Genomic DNA, 23,055 nt, shown 5'->3' with positions numbered 1-23,055 from the left:
TATAATTTCAGGTAGAAAACACTTGTGATATGCAAAGAAAACTGATTATCTGTCTTGAATTGAAGGTTGTTCCAGGAGATAGGGATACAGTTTCTCATGACAGTCAAGTGACAATCCCGTCATTACTAAATAGTGACCTGAGAGAATAATCTGACATGCTACTTATGAACTAAGACACTAGTGAACTTCTTGACAGAGAATGAATTGTTTCCCAGGACTATGGAAAACACTATGAATATGGAAACTTGTTAAAAAGGGGTGGAGGGGGAAAAAAACAATCTTAGCCAAGTAAGTTCTCATTTTATAAAAATTTCAGTTCCTCAGGGCAAACTAGATAATTTCTATTACAGTACAGCTGGGAAATTAAGCTTAGTTCTAAGTCCTAGGCTTAGAACATTTTTTCTAATACCATGAAACAAACGAGACTGAAAAAAAAATGCTGTCAACAAGGAACAGAAGTCAGTAAAGACAAAAAACCCACAGAGAAATCACGTTTTGGAAGGTGCACTAAAAATTAATCAAGAGGTTCTCTTATGTGGCTTTGCTGTGACAAGAGATTCCACTCCATTTTATTCCTTCCATTAAAGAGCCATCTTTTTGTTGTCAATTTTTTCTGTAGCTATCAGTTATATATCTGTTCTCAATTTTATTATCTGCTTTGTCACATCCCAATTTATTAAATGAGACATTCAATGTCCCTATACTTAAAAAAATCAAGAAAAAAAGTAATTCATCTCCCAACACTAGGAACACCTTTCAAGCACTCAATTTTTTTTCCCCAGGTACTCAAAAGGGGCTAATGAACTGCAACCAAGCACTTTGCAAGCCATGCAGGTGTCAGGAGATAACTCTACTACACTCACGAAGCTTGAACCTGATAGAATTGTTCCTGCTTAGTGGTAGCTGAATCATGTCATTCAAGCATGAATAAATCCATGCATAAAAGACTATTTCAGAGAAGATAAAAGTAAGAGAAACTATCCCTGTAAAATGAAATTTATTTTGATGATTTGCCAAAATACAACATTTTAAGGTACTCATTTTCAAAACCAGTTAAAGATTCCTTGTAATACACTGCTACAGATTAAGTAGATACAGTGTTAACACTGTCTTTTGTTTATATTTATGGTAATTTTCTCTTTAAGAATATTCAAGAGCACCTGAGCTAACTGGTGTTTAGAAAGAAGCTCTATAATCTTCTGCATTAAGATTACATACATTTTTGCCTCTATCACTGGACCACTATTGGACCACCACAACTGAACAATGCAGAACTACAAGCAGAAATGTTCATAAAAACAATACCTGTTATTTAGCCAGCCCCTAAAAGCTTTGTATTTTTACCTAGTAATTCCACTTCAGTCATTTGAAGGAGAACACTAAGAAAGAAAGGCATACACTATTACAGAAGATAAGAGCTACCAATTCATTCCAACAGAGGTGAACTTTATGGTTTAAGCATTGTAGGCATATCAACAAACTTATTTACTGAGCTTCCAAGAGCTCTCTAAACATCACATCTCTGAATACTGCACATCTCCAAATATTGCACCTCTCTGAATATTGCACCTCTCCTTCTCTACTACCTAGTTTTCCCTTTCAGACAGTGTTATCTTCTAAGTTGACATCAGCCATACTTCTACCTACACTTCTATTCCAACCTCATCCATTAGTTTTATTAATTATCTAATTCCAATGTTGTTTTCAAGATTGTAAATACTTCATCGTTTCCTTAAAAAAACTAGGAAAACTAACATTTTTGGTTTTTAAACAGTCAACAGTCATTAATACAAACATACAAGAGTAAAGTTTCTGTCTTCCCTAAAATTCCCATAAATGCTCAACAACAAGGATGTCATCATTTTTACCCTAGTCTTCTTGTTGCAGGATGTGACTACATTTTATTTTACAGGGTTTGATCTAGCGTCTGGTTTAGAAAGCATATTTATAGAGGCTGCAGAGACTTGTCTTGCTTTAGGATTTGTGTGCGGAAACTCATCCTGTACTGATGCTCTCAAAGGAAGAAAATATTTAATGCTGCAAAGGACGGACTAGTTTTCGTTGTTGGCACTCTTAAAAAAATTCTTCATAGCACAGCAATTTTCATGCCTAGAGATGAAAAATACTCAAGAAGACCACACGTTATCTGGAACAGTTGCCTTGAGTCATTTCCATGACCCAGAGCTCAACACAGCTGTTGGGGTCCCTCCCCCCAGCCATGTGGTCCTGGGTGGGAGGCACGGGGTTTCCCCGGCCAGCCTCGTTCCCCATTGGTTGGTTTGTGTTCCCCTGCGTGGGGAAGGACCCTCGGGTCCCGTGACTGTAACAGTTCCTCGGCAGAGCCCCGGCCATGCGGCTGGAGAAATAAACACCTCTGAAACATCTACCAAGAATCTGTCCTTGTATTTCTTTTCCACGGGCCTCGTTGACTGATACACGTGTTGCAACATCCCTATTGCAACACACAGTGCCTTCCTGCATGTAAATAATTTTAGACATCTCACAGCAGTACCTGCTTCCTTGATTTCCCTCACCTAGTATTCACCAATAACCTATGTTAATAGTATTTTGACTAATTTGATACAGTGAGTAATTTGATCTCATTACAGCAAAGCAGGTCCATTTTGAGAACCAAAAAAACAAAAGCAAAAAATCTATGTACAGTACTAATGACCAACACATGCACCAGAAGTACAGTAAACTCTCAGTTGCCTGAGTTGTGCATCAAACATGCAGACAACCAAACTGGCTTAATGCTGAAGCATCTTGGGGTTTAGCTGAATTTAATTTATATCGAGCACAACTACATTTGCACAATGCTGCTTCTGTAGCCATCACAAGTCCATAAAGCATCTAATGTCTCCTGCACTACCCAGAGTAGAAGCTCCAATTCTGACAGGCCTGAATTACTTATCTGTCAATCAGCTTTAGGGTTCATCTGCTACAGTCTGGAAACAAGGAGCATGATGGGGCCAACTGTGACAGTTTTTCCATGAACCAACTCCAAATCGACCTACATCTCAAGAGAGTCCATTAGCATGAGGCACCCCTGCATGTAAAGTTGGGATTAGATTTGTCCATTTGGTGCCACATATCCTGGATGCCCAGAGCCAGCCAAAAAAGACTGCCAAGTAGTACATGGCGCGCCAAGCGAGACTGCCGAGAAGCACAGTGCAGAGACATTAACAGTCCAACAGAGCAGCCAACATATTAGCTTTGATTTAGTGGAAGCCATCCTGGATTTAAAATGGTCCACACAGAAGCAGTACCCATATCCTCCCATTATCCACAGATCTCAGAACACAACCTATACTTTTCTATACAGAAATCTTGATGCTCTAATTAAATCCCAGTGCTTTTTTCAACCTGTTGTGGAAAGTGTATTGTCATCTGTAATGTGCAGTTTAGAAGGTTCAGACATCCTGAAGAATGGGAAAGTTAGTCAAAGGCACACTCTTTCCTGAAGCTCCATCTCCTCTGTTTTGTATATTTTACTATAGCAGAAATATTAAAATTACAATTTCCCAATTGAAACACAATGGGTCTAGATTAAGGAAACACTGTCACCTCAGCATTCAATCAAGCTGAAAACCTGGATCCAGAATATCAGCCAAGCAGAGCTTCCATTTTAACATGATCCTTTCCTTCCCTTTCCTCTTCTCAAGCCCAACCACCTCCTGGCTTCAATTCAGGCCAATAGCTCTTTCCAGAGGCTTATCCTGTCTCAAGTGGCAAATTATCTTTTTTCTAAAGCTATGGACACACATGACTTATCTAAAAACTTTTGAAGTAGCACATTAGGCCTGATACTTAAGTCTGCTGTTGAGCTCTGGTCAGCATACTTACCAAACCTTTCCTCCAATAGCTAGAGAAAAACCTAGTCCGGTTTTACTGGACTAGATCTTGTCCCATCTTAAAAATCAGGAAGAAATTGTCTGTGAAACCCTGTTCCTACAGAAGAATGTTAAGTCCTAGCTGCCCAAGGTGGTATTGATTGATTCTGGGTTCATGGATTCAAGCTTCTCTTCCAAATACTAAGCAGTTACCTTGTGAATGACAGCAGGATTCAATGAAACAGGTAATATTAAGGAATCAAAGGATGATTTGGGTTAGAAAAGACCTCTGTGATCACGATGATACTATCAAACAGAAGAGGCAACTATTATATATCTGGAATTGTCTGTTCACCAGAACAGGTCAAGACTGATCAGCAATATCTTATCTCCTACCATGTTTTCCTTCCGAGAAAAAAAAACAGTTCCTGAGAACAACAAAGCCTGTGGTATTTCTTCATAATTTTTCACCTTTTAAAATGTAGAATCTCTACATGGTATCACATACATTTCAAAATTTCAACTTTGCAAATGAATTTCATCCTTTTCTCCACTTCTCAGAAAAAAAGCCCCACCACCAAACCAAATCAGGCTTCAGAGACTTAAAGAGGTTTTATTCAAAGGCACCCCTAATCCTTAAGCAGTACCATTTATCTACACTTCTCTTCCCTGCAGGGAGACATTGACTTTTTGCTCAAGACAGCAGATTTATTCCTCAAGAAAGACAAGTTAGAAATATCTAGAACAGAAACATGACTGGTTTCATCTTACCCTTGGTCACAGAATACTTTCCTCAAAAATGAAAAATCCACATTATTCTTTAAATAGAAAATATTCTTCCCTTTCAGGTGATTCAGGAGGACAGAATAAATGCTTCCAAGATAATGGAAGTTCCCACATCTTCTACTCAACTTCTTGCTACTTTTAGGCCTTCACTGCACACGGCTCAGGTAATGAGTTCAGCATGTTTCTGAACATCAGCTTCTTTCTGTCCTACCAGCACGGCATGATAGGACTCATTCCTCAGAAACCTGTAGTCTAGTCAATTAGCACCCTGAATTTTACTCTCCAGGTTTTTACAGGACTTGCTATTGTCAAAAGGTCTCACATGTAGTAAATAATCTATCTATATATGTCATCTTTGGTCAAACTCATGTAGCTGACTGCTAAAGAATAGAACCTGTACAAAAAAAGAAATGCTTTTGCCTTTACAGTTTCCACATGTGAGTTTTTTTAAGGTGTCTCCTTGGGAAAGTCTTGGAGATCGTTCCAAAAGCTGCACTGTAAACACAGGGTATGCTGATGCATTATGGACTGAACGCAGAACGCTTGTCACAGTTCTGACTCACATAGGAGAATCTCTAAAATCAAAGTTGGGCATTCCCAATTAAGTATCTTTGTGCAAAGCATAAAAGAACAAGGCCAACCAGCTTGTAGGAAAAAATACCTAGAACTACTCACTGGGCTTCAGAGAAAGTCAGTCAGGTCCTCCACCTAACCACTCAAGTTTTCCTAAAACCCACCTTCCCCTTCACTTAGACTTTTGAAGGACAACTGCTTAAAAAGCAACCTTCTGTAAACAGATGATTGTATCCCTCTCTCATTTGTGCCATGCAGACTTGTCGATCTCCTTTCTATCTGCTCCTGTGCAGCTTCTGTGTTTTTAACTGAGCTGACTCAGCTAAGATAATCAATACTTTTTTCAAATGGAATTCTAACATCATTCATATACTACTATTCCTCCTACACCAGCTTTTGCTACTCCCTCATCTAGCAGTGACTTCAGACATGCCTTGTTAACATTCCAAACCCTAATAAAAATCCTGATTTGCTGATGTTTCTTTCATTCACGTCTTTTTTAAAGTCTAAACAGAATACAGTTAAGGGCATTAAAATCTTGTTGAGAATGAAGTTGAATCATTTAAATTCTACTCTGTCCTTTCATTACTACACTGGGTCATTTTACAATACAGATGTACAGGCTTTAAATATCTTATAATTTATCTGAAGATCATTTTCCACTCAAATCTGTCCTAAATATTAATGTCTCAAGAAGCTAATAGAAATCTGATACCCACAGTAATACTCTAATCTCCATTTTTCTAGTTCACAGTCATTACTGGAACCTCAAGAAAAGCTTATCTTCACATACTTTCTACTTTGTCATCATATTCTAGCTAGTCTCTAGTCAAATCTCCTCCACTACACGTTCTCATTTCTCTAACTACTAAGGTCCACATTCTCAAATATATCTTGACGCAGTAACTAGAGCAATTAATTAAAAAATAAAAAGTTGTTCCTAATCTTGAAAGCAGGCAGGTATATACAGGGACACAAACAGAAAGAGGCATGATTTTACAGTAAGCAGCTTTTTAAACAAATTGAAAGATGTGAAGAAGTAGTTTTAAGTAGAAGATTTTTTAAGGAATGAATACTCCTGTAACACATATTAGGAGAACACCTTCACATAGATATGAATGTTTGGAGCAATTCTTACAGCATTTACTTCAGTAACTTCTACAAGGCACAGCTATAGTTAAGTATTGTAGCAATATTAGAGTATGACAAGCTTCCTGTGCATTTTCAAAAAGACATTAATTATGCAATGATCTAACTCTAACTTTGTAGTAGAGCTTAGACAGCTTTTCACTCAGCAGATCACAGAACAGGTTGCAACCAGCAACTTTGGAATGTGACTTTCCATGATGGATCGATGATGTAGATCTAGATGGCAGAACATCTAAATGGCTCTAAATGTCAGAATGGGGGGAAAAAAAAGATAGTTCAAATTCAGTTTCTGCAACAAGTAACACATTACCTTGAAGTAGACACTACTAAGAAGTGAATAAACTTTCCTCCCACCCATTGGCCAGGTTTTTTTGAAGGTTACTTCCCTTCTCCCACCCCCATATACTGATAACAAGTTACTGTATAAATAGCAAGTAATTTCCTCAGGCATGTTTTCTTTTTCAGAAGTCTTCCTGCAAAACAGGTATCAAAGACACTAGTGATTTTTGTATCAATGCCACTTCCAGAGTCTCTTTTCCCTCCCAATGTAACTGGTTTTAACAACAAAAAATGTAAGCAACTTCACTTAAGCATTCCCCTAAAAATTAAGCACATACACAGCTACCTGAGTCTTCCTTGCTTTGAGCTAACCTCTGCCTCCAAAGAGCTTAACTTCAGAAAGACTGGTCTTCTTTTCAAGACTAGGAAATCATGGAAAATTTCAATTGAGACCTACATTTGTATAGACACTGAAATGGTATTGACAGTGTTAAACAAAAAAACCAGGACCAAATTTAATTTCACATCATAATCGTATCATGCCTTAAAATGCAAAAGAATTTCCTAGAAGTCATGAAATTTTTACTTGAGTTCTTTATATTACAGAATGAAATAACTAGAACCAAGACGTGCACACATGCATTAAATCACTGCAGTAGCTGTCCTAATGTAATAATGCTGACAATCAACAACCAATTTGACACATACAGAGTGGCAGATTCTTATTAAACTCCCAAGTGAGAAGATAAAAGTTTAACTGTTACATATTGGGCCATTCATTCCAGTTTATGCTTAAAACTGTACCATTAAGGTGTAAGTATATGCAATCTGGCTGCACAGAAACCAAGCAGAAAATTCCCTATCTTTTTTACTGATCTTTCTTTGTGCTTCAAGACAACAAAATTTTCAAGTGTTAGCCTGACAGTAAACACTTAAAAGCATGAAATATTTTTTAAACTTCAATAGTGGAAGACTGTTTTTGTCAAATGTAAAACACTAATTCCCAAATAATTAGAGAATTGTTAAGCATTTGTACACACAAAATGCACAACAGCTTTTAATATATCCTTCCATATATTTGCAGACTAGTAGCTACAACGTTTTCAGATTTTATTTTCTTCTATCAGGCAATTTTTCAACTAATAATATTTTCTTCCAGATTTGATACATAAGCAAAATTTGCTTTCTAAAATTATATTTATCGACTATCATATCTACTCCACAATCTCTTTCTGCAGCATCTTGTACAAGACGACCTTTTATGTTCTGCCAAACAATATTCCAGAACAATGGAAGTTGCTTTTGCAACTTCTCTATAAACCTAGCACAAACATGTTCCATTACTATTGCTGGTTTTTGAGATCAAGTGCCAGTAGGCCACAACTTACCTCCTAATTAAAAAAAAAAGAAAAAAAAATTCTGTATAAGCACATCAGTGGTATTATTTAAAGTGAACAGGAAATCATCAGGGACAGTGTGTATTGTAAGCAGTATTGCAAATGCTGTGGCCGGCTAGATCTTGTAAATTGTTCTACACAGAAGCAAGCAGCTCATGTAATGATGCCACTCCTGATTTTTAGCAGCTTAAGTCCTACTATGAAAAGTAAAAAATATTTCCTACTACCAGTTCTTGTAACGCAAGTACAAGTTGCTATCAATTAAATTAAATCGAATCACTACCAGGAGAAGCAGTCTTTGGTTCTGACACAGATGAGCTACTCTCCCTCAGTCATCAGTACTCTATTAAGCTATTCATAGAATAAAAACTATCAGATTAAACTACATTTAGCTTGCTGTGTCACATGAATATGCCCTCACTAATCACTACACAAAGCCATCTTGTGAGAAACTAGTCTTTATTTCTACATTGAAGCAGTTCATGATTAAATACATCTTCAACAATTTGCTATTCAAAATTATTTTTTCTCATTACCATTACTTCTGTCATATCCTAGAGTATTAACAGTCCATTTCACCACCTCTGCAAATAATGCAACTGAATAATTATGACAGTGCAAACAATGGAGCTAGTGGTCTGTATGAGAAAACATGATATAGATCCATGTGCATATAGCAGAGTAGCAATGCAATTTCTACACATCCTATGTATATTTGAATTCTAACTTTCAGACAGCTCTGATTTGTGCTTTCATATCCCTAGCTGTTTTACAGTGTGAATAATTTACTTGGAATTCATCCATTCAATGCATTTCTAGCAATTCTGTCTTTCAATAAAAGCTGATTCAATTAGAATAGACTCACAAGACCCATATGGTTTTATCAGTCACTGTGAAAATGTGCAGAAAACTACCCCTTGAGGCAGTGTCCCTATTTAATCATTCCCTTAAAGGGAATGCCCTATTTTCCAGATGACATTTAGCAGATGAGGCCAGCAAGTCTCCTGAAGACAACTGGTACAGTGCACAACAGCCTGCTCTAAGAAATATCTGTATCAGAACCTTTAGAAAGACAAAGTTCATCTTCATGGATAGTTTTTAAAGCAGCCATCAGACGTTACTTCAACGACCAGTTTAAAGGCTCCAACCTCTTGCATACTGTTGTTAGAATTCTTCCCCATGTGCCACAGGCCGTGGTGCACCAATGCTCAGTGTGACAGCTATACTGAAAATACTGTGCTTGAGAAACATATAGGTATGAACTAATTTATGTTTCCTAGATGACACCTTGCTATATACAAGCAGGGGTCAGGAAGCTCAATTTCCTCTAACAGCATCCTCTGAGGAGGCATTATTGGGGAGTTTACAGAAAAAGGAGTGGTTACAGTCTCCTAGACCCCTAGATCCTTGGGATTCATGGGGAAGTGACCTCTTCCAACTGCCAATCTCACAAAAGATTGGATCCACCATGCTGCTCCTCTGCCCCTTTCCTGCAGAAACTGTGAAACCTCTTGCACCTATGCAGAAAAACATGCAAAATATGAGGTTCACACCAATGCAGCAGCACAGTCATTGTTGCACTGAGCAGGGTCGATACTTGGTACATCTATTTTTGTGATCAAACCAGAAGGAGCTTGCTTCTGACCTATGTTATTTGTTCTGCATTGCAGGTATCATCTTCCCAGAAGGTTGCAGCAATCTAGAAACCTCTTCCATTCAGAGCCAGCCCCACCATAAAGATGTCCACCTTGAGTAGGGGAAAAGGCTACACTCTTTCCCTAAAAAATCAAGTCTCTCTAATATTTTTCATTAAGATGTATATTAATCTAAAAAGATACCACAGAATGAGTCCTCACCTTCTCTTTTATCCTTCTTATTCAATCACAGAACTACTAGTGCATGACCCTAATCACAGATTTCAATGATAGCCATAACAAACAACTTTCCTTTCACAGCATCTGCCAAACCAACTTTTTTCAGCTTTTAAAGCTGGGAACTCTATTTCCATAGTGAATTTTCAAACCCCTACTCTTTCACACCTTTTTTCTACTAGGCACTGTCATATGAGCTGTATGGTACAGAGAAAGTATATTCAAGCATCACGGAAAAGTTTAAAGATAGGTTCCAAATCTTCAGTAAGTTAGAATGGGAAAACTTTCAATTGCTTGTTTCCTCCCCACCCCTCAACTCCAAAGAAAACAAGAAAAAACTTGTAGCAGACGTCAAGGTCATATCTTCTAGTCTTCAATCTGACTTCTGATGGAAAGTTTGCCAGCCAAAAGCCTCCCAACAGCATTCTGCAGCTGAACTCTCCAAGTTCAAGCCTGCTCTACATCAGTGTACCACATACCAGTGGAATGCACTTCAGAGAACAGACAATCCCCAGGATCTCTCTGTCCTACTTAAACCAGGATAAGCCACTGCATAAAAGTATAAAAACTGAACACTTAGTATTTTGTTCTAACTAGCCTACTTCAAAAGTATCTCGTAGCTGACTGTATGAGCCAAGAAGACATCATTTGATACTCCGAGGAAATGTTTTCCAAAGCATACTGTCCTAACCTGACTTTCAAGATGAAAAGTACAGGCATTTCTATCAAGTTTTAAACAGTAATAGGCATAGTGGGCTGTCACAACAATCAAGAAAAAGTTGGTATAAAAAGTTAGGGGCAGAAAATGCAACTTCTCATCACTTTACAGGTGATACAAGAGCTTCCTTTTTACCAGCTAATCTTCTCTTTTAACATACTTCATCTTATTTGAGGTGTTTATTCAAATCCCAGTAGCTTTTAGTTTAGGACAGACAATTTTCCCTAGAAAAGACGCATAGAATAAGAATACCACTGGTGGCACTAAACACAAAGATGACATTTCCACCAAAAAAAAAAAAAAAAAAGCAGCAAGCAAAGCTACAGATATCAAAACACACACTACTTATGCCCCAAAGGAAAGTACTTAATCATGGAAAGAAAGCAAATACTGGATGGCATAGTCTTCTTTGCTTCAGTACCCACACAGAAGTTTAATTCCATAGAACCAAATTAAACAAGGGAGTATGAGTTCAAGTCAGAATAAGAAACAGTCCACTGAATGTTTTTTATGGCAGTCAACAGCCTCTAATGAAATTCACCCTCAGAAAAAAAATCTTTAGAGAACTACAGGAAAGGTGAAAGAAGTCATCAAGTACTGCAGAAGAAAAAAAAGGGAAAAAAAGAGAAATCACAAGATGGGCAAATGAAAACTCAACCTAACCCAAATTTCAGAAAGATACTAGAATGAAATTATTTAAGAATTAAAGGGAGCATTAAAGGCTAAAGCCAATTGGCTTGACAGCCTAGTCTCTTTCTTTAACGGACTAGTAGTCCTACTAACTAGGAGAAAAGAAATACATGTTGCCAGTCTTGACTTGCAACACTGTCAAAAATATATTCTCCCACTTAAGTTAAACTATGATGAGGACAAAGTTGCACAGAACCAAGTTCAAAATTTGGGTTTGCTTGTTTAATAGTTCTCAACAACCAGCTGTAGATATATTTACATGTATCTATAGGGTAGCATTTATAGTGGGGTTTTACATGCATACTATTTGATATTTTTAATTATACTTTGGACAAAGGTATAAGGAATAGAACAAGAATCAAGCTGAGAGGTGGTGAGAACTATCTGACAAGACAGTCTTGAGTGAAGGTGACTCAAAATGAAAATTATCCATTCCAAAAAAGACAGCACAAAGCACAGCAGGCCCCACAACTGCATGAACAAAAGCCCTGTTTAAGTAACAGCAAGATACAAAAGGACACCAGACTGTAGCAGTGTAGATTATATTAGTAGTAGATTATATTTTTTTAGGAGCTTCTTAGAGTAACAAAATACCTGTCAGGTTCAAAACGACAAAGATTTAACATGAGACTTAACCTTAAAAAAAAAAGTCAACAACCCTCCCCCTACTCCTTTCTAAGATACAGACTTGATTTTCTTTTGATTGGCTGCCCATTGCATTCTCTATTGCCCATAGAAGCTACACCCAGGAGGAGCATCTAGCAGAGCCACCCAATCAATAAAAATTCATTCATTGTTATATAACATCATTGAAATTGATGTGTGCAGAATTCTTAAGTTTCACTATATTTTTCAGGGAAAACAATTCCTAAATAAATTCCTAAACAATTTCAAAGGTTACTTTTAAAAACTCTTTTTAAAAATAAGACTGGAAGTCCAGAATGACTGGATTACTCAATGGCTATCTACAGAGCAAAAGAGAACTATTTATTCTTGCTCCTCTTCATAATTTAATATTAACACTAAGCCATAAAACTTGTAATATATAACCCATATTTCACCAAGCTCTATATGACTTTTCTACTCACTTCATTCTTGCAAATATTTCCTTCTCTAAACTATCACAAGTAATGAACAGCTCTTGAGTCTGTTGAGTTTGATTCAGTCATGTATCTGTAAAATCAGCATGACAGGCAGTTCTTCCTCTTTTTCTCCTTCCCAACCTTTCCCCTGACACACATGCGCATGTGCACACACAGAGGCTGCATTCTGGAAGGCAGAAGAGTCCTTAACAAGCTGTTGTGAAACAGACATGTTAAACCAGATACACAAGAGAAGTACCAACTCTCTGTCCTCAGCAGTACTGCATTTCAACAGAAATACAAATACCAGATTTGATTAAATGTAACTGATTTGTGCTTATAAACATCCAGATGGTACATGACTAAACACATTGCACATGTTTTCTGAAGAAAAATGACCTTGATATCCAAGTTAAAAAATTAAACATTTTAATTATGCGTCTCGAAGCACAAAACAAACTCATGACAGCTCCAAGTAGAGACCTCATATTTAGGAGATCACCAGATACGACTATAAAATACATGCATATATTAGATGGCCAAACTCTCAGGCACAATCAAGGAGCACAGACCAAACACCAAGGAAATGTACAAAGATTCTATCCCAGTTCCTTATATCTCATACTCTTCTGTCTGGTGGGATTTAAATTTGGCTTTTCATACCTTAGCCTGTGAGAAAAGGAACAATTCAGTGATGAAGATCGATGATCATAGAACATGGACACCATGCCCCCATTTGGCTGGTTATATATTATCTCTACTTCAGCAGCAAAGGACGTTAAGAGGTATAGATCCCAAATCCACAAAAATTCATCCTTACTTAACATGACTTTCTTGTTCTGGCTACAAATTTCAGGGGCTATTTTACAAATGATATTGGATATAAGAGCTTACTCAACATGTGTATCAAATAGGAATCCCTTAACAAAAACCACCCTAAACCTAAGCAAAAAAAAAAAAAAAAAAAAAAAAAAAAAAAAACAAAACAAAAAACAAACAAACAACCAAAAAAACCCATAAAACTCAGATTCACAGGCAAGATTATGTTTTTGCTGAATTCAAAAGCAAGTAATGAAAGTAGTTCTAAAAAATAAAGTAAAACGCTAACAATCATTAAATACACTTCTGTACAACAAATCTTCCTCTATTACTAGCTAAAGGAACACTATTAGTGAAAATATCCTTTGAAATTCGTCCCTTTTTCCTAATCTAAAAATCACAGAATGTTATCAAGTCTGAAAAGGGGAAATTGATTGCATGTCCCCACACCTTTTCTTCCTTTGTTTACACAGTAGAATATCATTCCAAGTACTTCAAAGCTTAAAAAGCCAGTATTTGCAGTTCCTTCTGTAGCTCTCGCTATACTGCCTGCATGCTCATCATTCACACTGAAAGGAGAAGTGGTTTGTCATAGCACGGAAAAAAGAATAGGATCTTGCAACTAGAGATCAGACCACATGCGTAAAAACCACACGAAGGAAAGCAAAGGGACAGGTAATTATAAATCTGGATGCTACTGCTAACTGAATAACAAGAGCATTAATAACACTTCTGAGGACGTTGAAGCAGAGAGATGACAACAGGGCAGTAATGCAGCCCCCTAGAAGGCAGCAGTGAGTAGGAAACGTGCATTCCTTCAGAGGGAATGCCAATCCTTTTGTGTACTTCTTCCCAGCAACACAAACTCTTCAGCTTCACAACACATCTGAATTACAGTGACTAACGGTGTGAGCTGGCAAGGAAAGCAAAATCCAAACATCTATTGAAGGACAGACAAACTGGGAGCAAATACAGGCTGCAATAAGGTCTGTCCAAGGATCCAGCCCAATTCTTGAAGGTCAACCAGTATTAGTACACTCCTGATTGAGGAGAGTGCCATGAAGAACAGAAGGAAAGAAAGAAAAGAAATGGTAGCTTGCCAATGGAGGCAACTTTCTTTTGACAAAGCAGTAATTGTGAAAGTCAAACCAAATTCAGCAACCCCATTATAACTTCTCCAGGAGCCATATAATTCCCTTCCGTGTTTCCAGCATACCGTCATTGCCTCTGTTGCTTTTACACAATTCCAGTCTGGGCTTTTTCAGTGTTCTAGCAGAGACTTTTCTGTACAACATGAGTGACATAAGGGGAATGATGATTTTCAAGTGATATAGTCTCAGCAAAAGTTAAACAACTTCATGGGGCAGGGAAATCAGACCACTTATTTAGCCTAAGGACTTTTCCTTTTGCCAATCTGCAATGGCTTTTGCAAACAACAAAGTTTCTCAAAAAGGTCATACAATTTCTTTATAATGGCAACTACTAGGCAACCTAAATATAGAGGTTGCTACCAGTTCCTTCCATAACACAGTACATGAGGGTTCTATTCAGTATTCCTTAGTTGTGCTTCTAATGAACTTCAGCAGGAGATTTGTTCAAGAAAGGAATAATTATTACAGTCCTATGTTCCTTATATAACATCTTTCATCTAGAAAGATTTCAAAATGCTTTAAAGGTCACATGTAGAAAATTACTATACTCAGTGCAGTCTCCTTTTAAGAGGAACATAGTAATTTCTCAGTACCCAAGCAACAAAACAGAACATGTTTTTTTATGTTAGAAAGTAAATACTAAAGCCATGTCTACCGGGAGAGTTTAGATCCTCAGTGACATTACCAAATTAATGTCTGGCAACAATTGTAGAGCAAAAGGTAGAGGGATCTCCATCTGGCAGATAGGATCTTAGTTTTACAGCTGACCTGTGGCACATTTAACTGGCACCATGCTGGGGCACTGCTTTAGCACTAAACCAAAGAGTGCCAGCTTGGGAATCAGTTACGCCACTTCCTGCTGCATCCAGGACTTCCCTTGGGACATCCCCCTCCAAGCACAGCCCAGTTTAACCATTCAATGCAATACTGCCATAGACAAAAAGTTAATTTAACTCCATGATCGAATCTGCTTTGAAAATTCAGTCTAGAAATAAAATGTAATAAAGAAATTGTAAAAATTATTTGCACTTAAAAATAATCTTAAAAATTCTATCAATTACTAGAGAACATAATCCACATCTAGCCTCTGGTACAAAAGGTAACTCTTTCAGAGAGAAGAAATTATTCAACAGTCAAAACTCCCACAAACCCTGCCCATTCCTGAAAATATTTCTATAAAGGTAAATGTGGATAATCAAATGTTTTAATCAACTTCGTACCTAATTTCCAGTGGCCTTCAAACCCACTTAACTTCAATAAGATTGCCTGTTTTTCCAGGTGCAAATCTGATCACATTTAGTGAAGTTTAACATTCAGAATCAGGTATTACACATTTCAACACAAAGAAAGAGATTTCTCTGAATTAAAAAAAAAAAAGTTGCATTTTACAGTGTCTTATAGACAAAGTGCCAATCAGTAAAAAAAACACAGTTGAAATTTTTAAGTAAGAACCATTGCACAGCAACAACCATGCTGATGCATCAACTTAATCTAACATCGAACTTCAAAATGGAAGACTAAAATAAATAAATAATGCATTCTCAGTGCCATCAAAACATGGTAGTATTATTATCCTGCCCCATGTTGATGAAAACCATTTTGTCCTATAGGCAACACCAACAAATGCTTTAACAAGGTAATAATTTGGTCACTTGGACTCCAGATCCTTGGGAAAGATTTAAAAAAAAAAAAAAAAAATCAAAAAATCCACCCAGCTGGCCTTTTGTGTTTCTTTGGCACCCTAATGATTCTCTCCATGGACACAAAGGTCTACTTACTAGCTCAAATCATATATCAGAATTGGAGACAAAAGCTGCCTGGCCTAAAACCTCAACTTTTATCTACCTCATGCCATGTGTAAAACCTGGACTTAGCAAACATACGAAGATGCAACCCATCTAGACCTTATGGGAAAAAGAGTCCCATAAACGTACTCAGGTACACATTGTCACAGAGTTTAAGTAGAAAAACAAAAATCAACCACAGTTCACATGTCAGGTCACTGTTGGGGAGAAAGTGGAAATCAAAGGGGAAAAAAAGACACTTTGTTGCAAAATTATTTAAAAGATGAACTATTCAAGTAGGGAAAACAGAAGGCAATGAAAATGTTTGTTTCTCAGGAGGTATATTTTTTGTTTGTTTGTTCAGTTTCAGTGCTTTTATCCAGCTGAGTTTCCAATGCAACAAAACATAATTTTAAACTGACTTTTCTTATCAAACTGACTGGATGTTAAAGAGGCTTTTTTTCATGCTGTTTTTAAAGACTTTGCATTAATTCAGCAGTCTTATTTTGCTGAACATTGCCAATCTGTACACATCTCTCTGTGATATAAACATAATGTCATTGTTATAACTGGAAACCACAATATGTGTGACAGATGCAATTCCCTCTTGGCACATTTACCTTACTGATTTCCTTTGTTAAAAAAAACCCCAAAACATTCAACTAATATTCACAACTGAAGTTATGAGAAGTCCTTACAATATTCATTCTGTTTTTCAGAAGTCAGAGAAACCAACTCCAGAAATAGAGAGTAATCATTTTTGTCAAGCAATTAGACCCAACCTTCCACTTACAATTTCAAACATGTAACATTTGTTGCAAGTCATACTCAGCACTGCTTTGACCAATGTCTACAATGTAATTGCGGGTTTTGATAGGATTGCAATTTGATTGCCATTTAAACTTCTCTTGCAGATGGGATTAACTCATAGGTACGGTAACGTAAGAAAGGATTCTTGAGCACCGTTCTCTTCCGTTAGCATGCATGGCTACAAGTGCGCTCAAGTTCGTTTGTAAAAAGCCTCCATTCCCCAAGCACACATGTTCAGGCCACCGGCAGTCGCAGGAACCAGTTAATCCACCGCAAGCTTTGTGACTGGTGTACAGAGAAAAGGTTCTCCTGGGCAGTCACGGTTACACCGGGAGGCAATTCCATACAGCGCAATTCAGCTAACAATTCCTCCCTAAACACTGAAGGGTTATAATCCACCCTCTGTAGCCCCCGCAAACCTGCACGGTGATGCTCTGTGATGAAAAACGAATTAAAATAATACTAATACCACTAATAATAATCAGATAAAGGGGTTATGTATGAGGCAAAGTTAAATTAATATAGAAATAATTTTAAATTTAAAAAAAATATTAAAAGGGTGAGCGTCTTAGCAGGCACACCCCAGGGGATAGCTCTTCTTCGTGAGAGGGGCACGGTCTCTCCAGGGTTAGGCTGTGCAGGCAATTATGCCCTTCCTGGTATTTATTATTTCTGTTTCTACACACGCCAGCGCACCGCTGGGTCAGGTTCACCGAGGAGCCCCGGGCTGAGGGAGGCTGTGTGTTCCCGCCCTCACCCCTGATAAACGAGACCCGATTCCTGTCACGGCCGCCCTTCCTCACACGCTGGGGATGCACCGCGGCTCCCCCGGCCCCAATTCCTGTCACGGCCGCACAGCCGCTCCCCCGCCGCCCCCGCTCCCCCTCCGCCAGCGACCCACCGTGTGGAGGTGCCCTTCCTCACGTCGCACATCAAGCACTTGAAGGCCTCGGCGCTGTTGCGGAAGGTGCAGACGCTGCAGTCCCAGTACCCCTCGTCCGAGGAGGGTTTCGGCTGCCGCTTCGGCCTGCGGAGACACACGCGCGCCAGGGGCAGCACCGGCCGCGACGCCCCCGCCGCCCCCGGGGCGCCCCCGCCGCCATCGCCGCCGGCCCCGCGCTCCCGGAGGGCCCGGGGGAACGAGAAAGCGCCGCCGCTGCCCCTACCTGGTCGGGCTCTTCTTGTCTCCCATGCCGGCTCCAGACGCGTCCCCGGCCCGGCCCCGGCGCGGCCCTTTGTGCGTTTGTCAATAAGGAGGAGCGCGGGGGGTCTCTGTGCTCTAGCGGGGACCCGGGGAGGAGGAGCCGCCGCCGCAACCTCCAGCTGTCGGGGAAACTCCCGCTGCTGCCGCCGCCGCCGCCGCCGCCGCCGCCGCTGCCGCCGCCTCCCGCTCACGTGTCCCCCCGCCGCCAACCAGCGGCGCCCGCAGGCCGCGGCGCCCGGCGGGCCGCGCACGGCGGCACCTTCCCTCCGCCGGCAGCTCGGGCGCTGCGAGCGGCGGCGGCGGCGGGGCCGGGGCAACGCGGGGGCTGCTGGGGGCGGCGGGCGGAGCGGGGGCGGCGCCGGCGCCGGGGGCGGCCCCAGCGGGGAGGCGGGAGGCGGTGCTGGGCAGAACGGGCAGACCGGGAGTACGAGTGACTGCAGCCGGCCTGCGCGGCTCTTGCCTTAGAGCCGCCCCTCTGTTATCGCCCAGGGTTGCTCGCTCTAGCATCCAGATTGTTTTGTGCTTCTTCCCACGGAAATTGCTCCATGCCGTGGTTTACAGTAAGAAACAAACGGGAATAAGCTGAATACGAAGTTCTGCTTAGAAGTCTTGGTCTAAAGCATCCCGTTGGCCTGAGGCCAAGGGAGAACACCGTGGGTACCAACACAAAACCAGGAGAGAATGGTGTTACCTTGTACCTGTGCACAGGGTGGTACTTTTGCACTTAAAACCTTGCAAGTACAGTGTGGTTCACATGCATCATAGCAACCTCACACAGGACACGGGTGTTTATCACGTCTACTATCAGAGTGCCTCCGAACCCAGTCACAGACTAGGATGCCATTTTGCAGGATGCTGTGCAAACAGAACAAAGAGCACATGTCCTAAGTACATAACAAAGACAGCAGTTAGACACAGGTAGACAGGAGAATGCAAGCAGACAATGAAATTATACTGGTCAGCATCTCAGTGGCCAAAGCTATTGCTGACGCATTGTCTTTATCAAGAAATGATGGAATTTTGGGACCAAAATATGCCCAAGGGGAGTTTCACTGAAGTGTGTGAGGACATAGAGGTGTTTAAAAATTAAGCAAGTGGACAACGGAGAAACTTTCTGATTCTGAAGGCAAAGTTGTCAAGACAAATTTCAGCTAGAAATGCTGGGATATGATGAAGAGAGGGAAAATGTAGGTAAAGTACTTGACATCTTAGGGAAGCAATTAAAGACCCCTTAACTGGGATGTAACATTTATGCAAAAGAACTAACATTTTTATAAGACTCACAGTTTTCTGTGTCTCTCTAGGAATGCTGTGTGTCAGCAATTGGAAACCTGTGTGGGATTTACTTGTGGCTGCCATTTATCCTAAATTCCTTCTGCATTCACATCCTGCTTCCAGTATTGCAATTTCCCTCACCTTATGGTTCTCCTTGTGTATTTGCCTGACATTTTCCTTTCTTTCTCTATTGCACTTCTTTCTTTTCTCTTTATGCTTCTCATGCAGTCTTCTGTAAATTATGAATAACATGTATGGATTGCACATCTGAGGGTGAGGCATGCCACACACAGACAGCTGGCCTGGGTTCATTTGCATTTAGTTAGACATCTACACGAACTAGGAGCCCAGACCCAGGTCTCAGCAGGAGAAACAAGCTCATGCTGAAGGTGATTGATCTCATGCTAGGACAGGAATACAATTTTCTCACTTATGGGGGCTATCTCTTTCCATTGACTATAAAGAGTGCTTTGCACCCGTAGTCCAGAATTGGATGTTTAAAATTACAGAATTATATGAGATGTCTCACCTGTGCTTGAACCTGACCTTATGTAGAAATCTCTTGATGGGAAGCAGTAGAGAAACCTGTCTCCTTGTGCCCTTTTCCACAGCACACTCTTTCTACTGTGTAAATAAACATTATTTCCCCACTTTTGGAAAGCAATTATTTTGAAATAACTGCTTGCTCTTGACCTTTCCTCCGTCACGGCCTACTTTCTCCATACTGATTGTGAGAAACAGAACTTCCACTGATGGTTACAAAATGCTGAGATATGTTGTAATCCCTCAGGAACCATTCTTGGAGAGGACCATTTCTAATCAAGAGGAAATGCAACTGGCAGCCATAGATGTTATCCCTAACAGAATAGTAATCTTTCTGGGTTTGTGCAAGGGTGGGTCTTATTCTTGAATAATGTTGAAAAGGAAAAAAAGACTATTTTCCTTGCAGCCTTGTTCTGTCCTCAAACAGGAGTACAAGAGAAGACCACTGAAAGCATTGAGCCATCCCATGTCATTTCTGCAACTGAAATGGTTACGGAAGGCATTATTTAACACCAATGCTGGAAAGCACATGAAAGAGGTGTGTGTAGTAGTCAGATGCTGAAGAGATTCAGGGGGACTTTGATACAAACTGAAAAAGCTGAGAATTCTATAGTCAGGTATTTTGTCATCCAGTGGTATTCATGTGAACCCAGAAAACTCATTTGTCTTTGCTAAATATTTGAATGACACAAGATCTAGGAAGTTTCAATGACAAAATTGATGGCATCAGTACTATCAGTCTTTTAAAAAATGTTTCTGGGAAAGAAAAGGGATGAATGAACCATCATTCTGAATACCCTTTATTGCAGTTTCACTTCGTCTAGAAGAACAGTTGTTCCACAGCAATTATCTGCACCCTGTTTTAATTCAAGTGAGACAGAAGGGATGGGCAATATAATTGTATCTTTTTACACCAAGTATTCACTCTCTAGCTAGTGTTTAGTCTCTTATTATCTTAAAATTGACTTTTTTTGTAGCGTTGTACAAGGGAAATGCTCACAGTATGATTATGATATTGAAAATGATATATGCTGATAGCTTTGTGGAAGTTATGTATTTCAATATATGGTATAAATGTTCTGGCATTCATGACTTGTCAGTTAAAAGTTTATTCATAATAAAGAGGATGTGAAAAGGGATGGTAGCAATTTTTAAGTACCTATTGTGTGAAAACTCATGCTGCAGAGAAAATTACAGTTGTTCCTGAAAAAAGGTGCTCACATACGAGATTATTAAGAACAGGCCGGTGCCATGTAAATACATACCAGGATTTGCCATTTAGTCAATACTTGAACCATTGCTGTGCACATCAAACCTATGCCAGTTGCTGCACTATCAGCATCTTGAGCAATTAAGTAATCACTTAGTCACTGCTCGAGCTTAACAAACTCTCCATAAAGATGATTATCATTATGTTGTAGATAAACCACATTTTAATCCCTATTCATGAAAAGGAATACTGTGTAAGTACAAAATTGTACTAAAACAAATGCATGTTATTCCATCACAGTGTATCTGTTTTGCTTGGGTTGCACTGATAAAATTAATACAATTAATGGGAATTTTACTGGTGAGGGGTTTTTTAGCATGTCAGGTATAATAAGGCCTGAATCCTGCCTGAGCTTCTATGTGATACTGTGGGGGAAAAAAATTTAAAATCAGAGATAGTGAAAAGGGAAAGCTGCTTGCAGACTCTATAATAAAGACAATAAGACTGGTGACAGTGAACACTGCCCTTCCAGCCTATGTTTGCTCAGCCTCAGGGGCAGCCCAAGCTATCAAAAGACATACCAGTGGTTCCTGACAGCTCACGCTTCTCTTACTAGTGCGTGGAGGCAGGAGAGTGAAATTCTGCTTTAGAAAGGGCTAGAAGAGAGAGGGACCACACCTAGAATACTTCATAACATCAGAGAGCCTAAAAGCCGTTTTAAAACAGTTTTCACTTCCTTGCATGTACAAGCCTGACCTAAACATATTGTATAATTTTTAGGGAACTATACTACTTATGAGAATTGTTTCATCACTATATCTTTCAGGTTTCACAGTTAGAGTGGCCTTGACATCTGCAGGGATATGCAGTCATGAACCTTGAGTAACATGGTGGTAAATAAGTCCAGGAGTCTTTCTAGGGCCTTAATTTGATTGTATCTTTATGCAAATTTGGCTCCAAATCCATAATACAGAGGATTGTACACAGAACTCTTGCAGGTTACAGCACAGCAGCAGTAGCTAAGTGCGTAAGATCAAGAAAAATCTGATCAAAATTGGTTTTTTTTATATTTGTCCTCTGTGAACTGGAACGAAATTATCAAATCACTTACCTTCTGATGCTCGGTAATTATCAAGTAATTATTTCAGTGACTGCTTACTTGTCATTCGCTCTCCCAGTTTGGGGCCAGCCATTATCCTTTCAGATTTTCTAGTGAATTTAAAAGTTGTTCAGATCTATAGTTTCTTTAAATCCTCTGCTTCATCAAAGAAAACTCTTGAAGTTTCCCTACCTTTGCCATTTGGCCTCTCCCTGAGGTAATCTAAGATGTGAAGGATCACTGGTAGGAATGAAAGAACATTCTCAGCATTCACTAAATATTTCTGGTCCTCTTGCTGAGATTTGGTGGCACACAGTCTTTTAGACTGAAGAAGATAATTAATTTTGGTCAGATTATTAATAAATAATACCAATACTTAATTCTATCATACCTCTTACAGAAGAGGTTTGCTAAAAACTGTGGATGCTAAAAAGCTAGAGACAGAGGAATTTTCCAGCTGCTCTACAATTCTGTGAAGTTTTTCCTTTCTCATACAGCTCTGACAAACAGTGAAGACGGTTTTGTAAACTAATTCTCTATCTCTACCTGCAATTTGTTTACTAGTCTTGTTTTGGTATATCGGAAAAAAATATTTTGAACGGGTGTTAGAGAACCTCAGCCAATCCTTCTAGGGGTGGCTGGTCAAAGGACCAAATGACCTCCTGCCATCCTTACGTACAAAGGTATATAACCTAGCTTGTAATTAATAAAATAATCCCATTCCATTCAGTATCCTCCTTGGATCTGTGTCACGATTCTTGCCATTTCTCGGTACAACAGCA

General features: G+C 39.4%; 1 protein-coding gene across 1 annotated transcript in view; it reads right to left on the bottom strand.

The window, feature by feature from the left end:
* The window catches only part of YAF2 (YY1 associated factor 2), a 32,108-nt gene extending 13,745 nt beyond the window's left edge, over positions 1-18,363 (bottom strand). The window contains exons 1-2 of the mRNA XM_032107520.1: positions 18,109-18,363; positions 17,844-17,969 (exon numbers count right to left, since the gene is read on the bottom strand). Of these exons, the coding sequence (XP_031963411.1) occupies positions 17,844-17,969; positions 18,109-18,134 (152 nt within the window). The 5' untranslated portion in view covers positions 18,135-18,363. The remainder of the gene's footprint in view (positions 1-17,843; positions 17,970-18,108) is intronic.
* Positions 18,364-23,055: the final 4,692 nt, after the last annotated feature.

Source organism: Corvus moneduloides, chromosome 4 (genome assembly GCF_009650955.1).
Source record: "Corvus moneduloides isolate bCorMon1 chromosome 4, bCorMon1.pri, whole genome shotgun sequence".
Classification (NCBI taxonomy): Eukaryota; Metazoa; Chordata; class Aves; order Passeriformes; family Corvidae; genus Corvus; species Corvus moneduloides.
The sequence above is the reverse complement of the archived record's forward strand: the minus strand, read 5'-3'. Positions and strand labels throughout refer to the sequence as shown.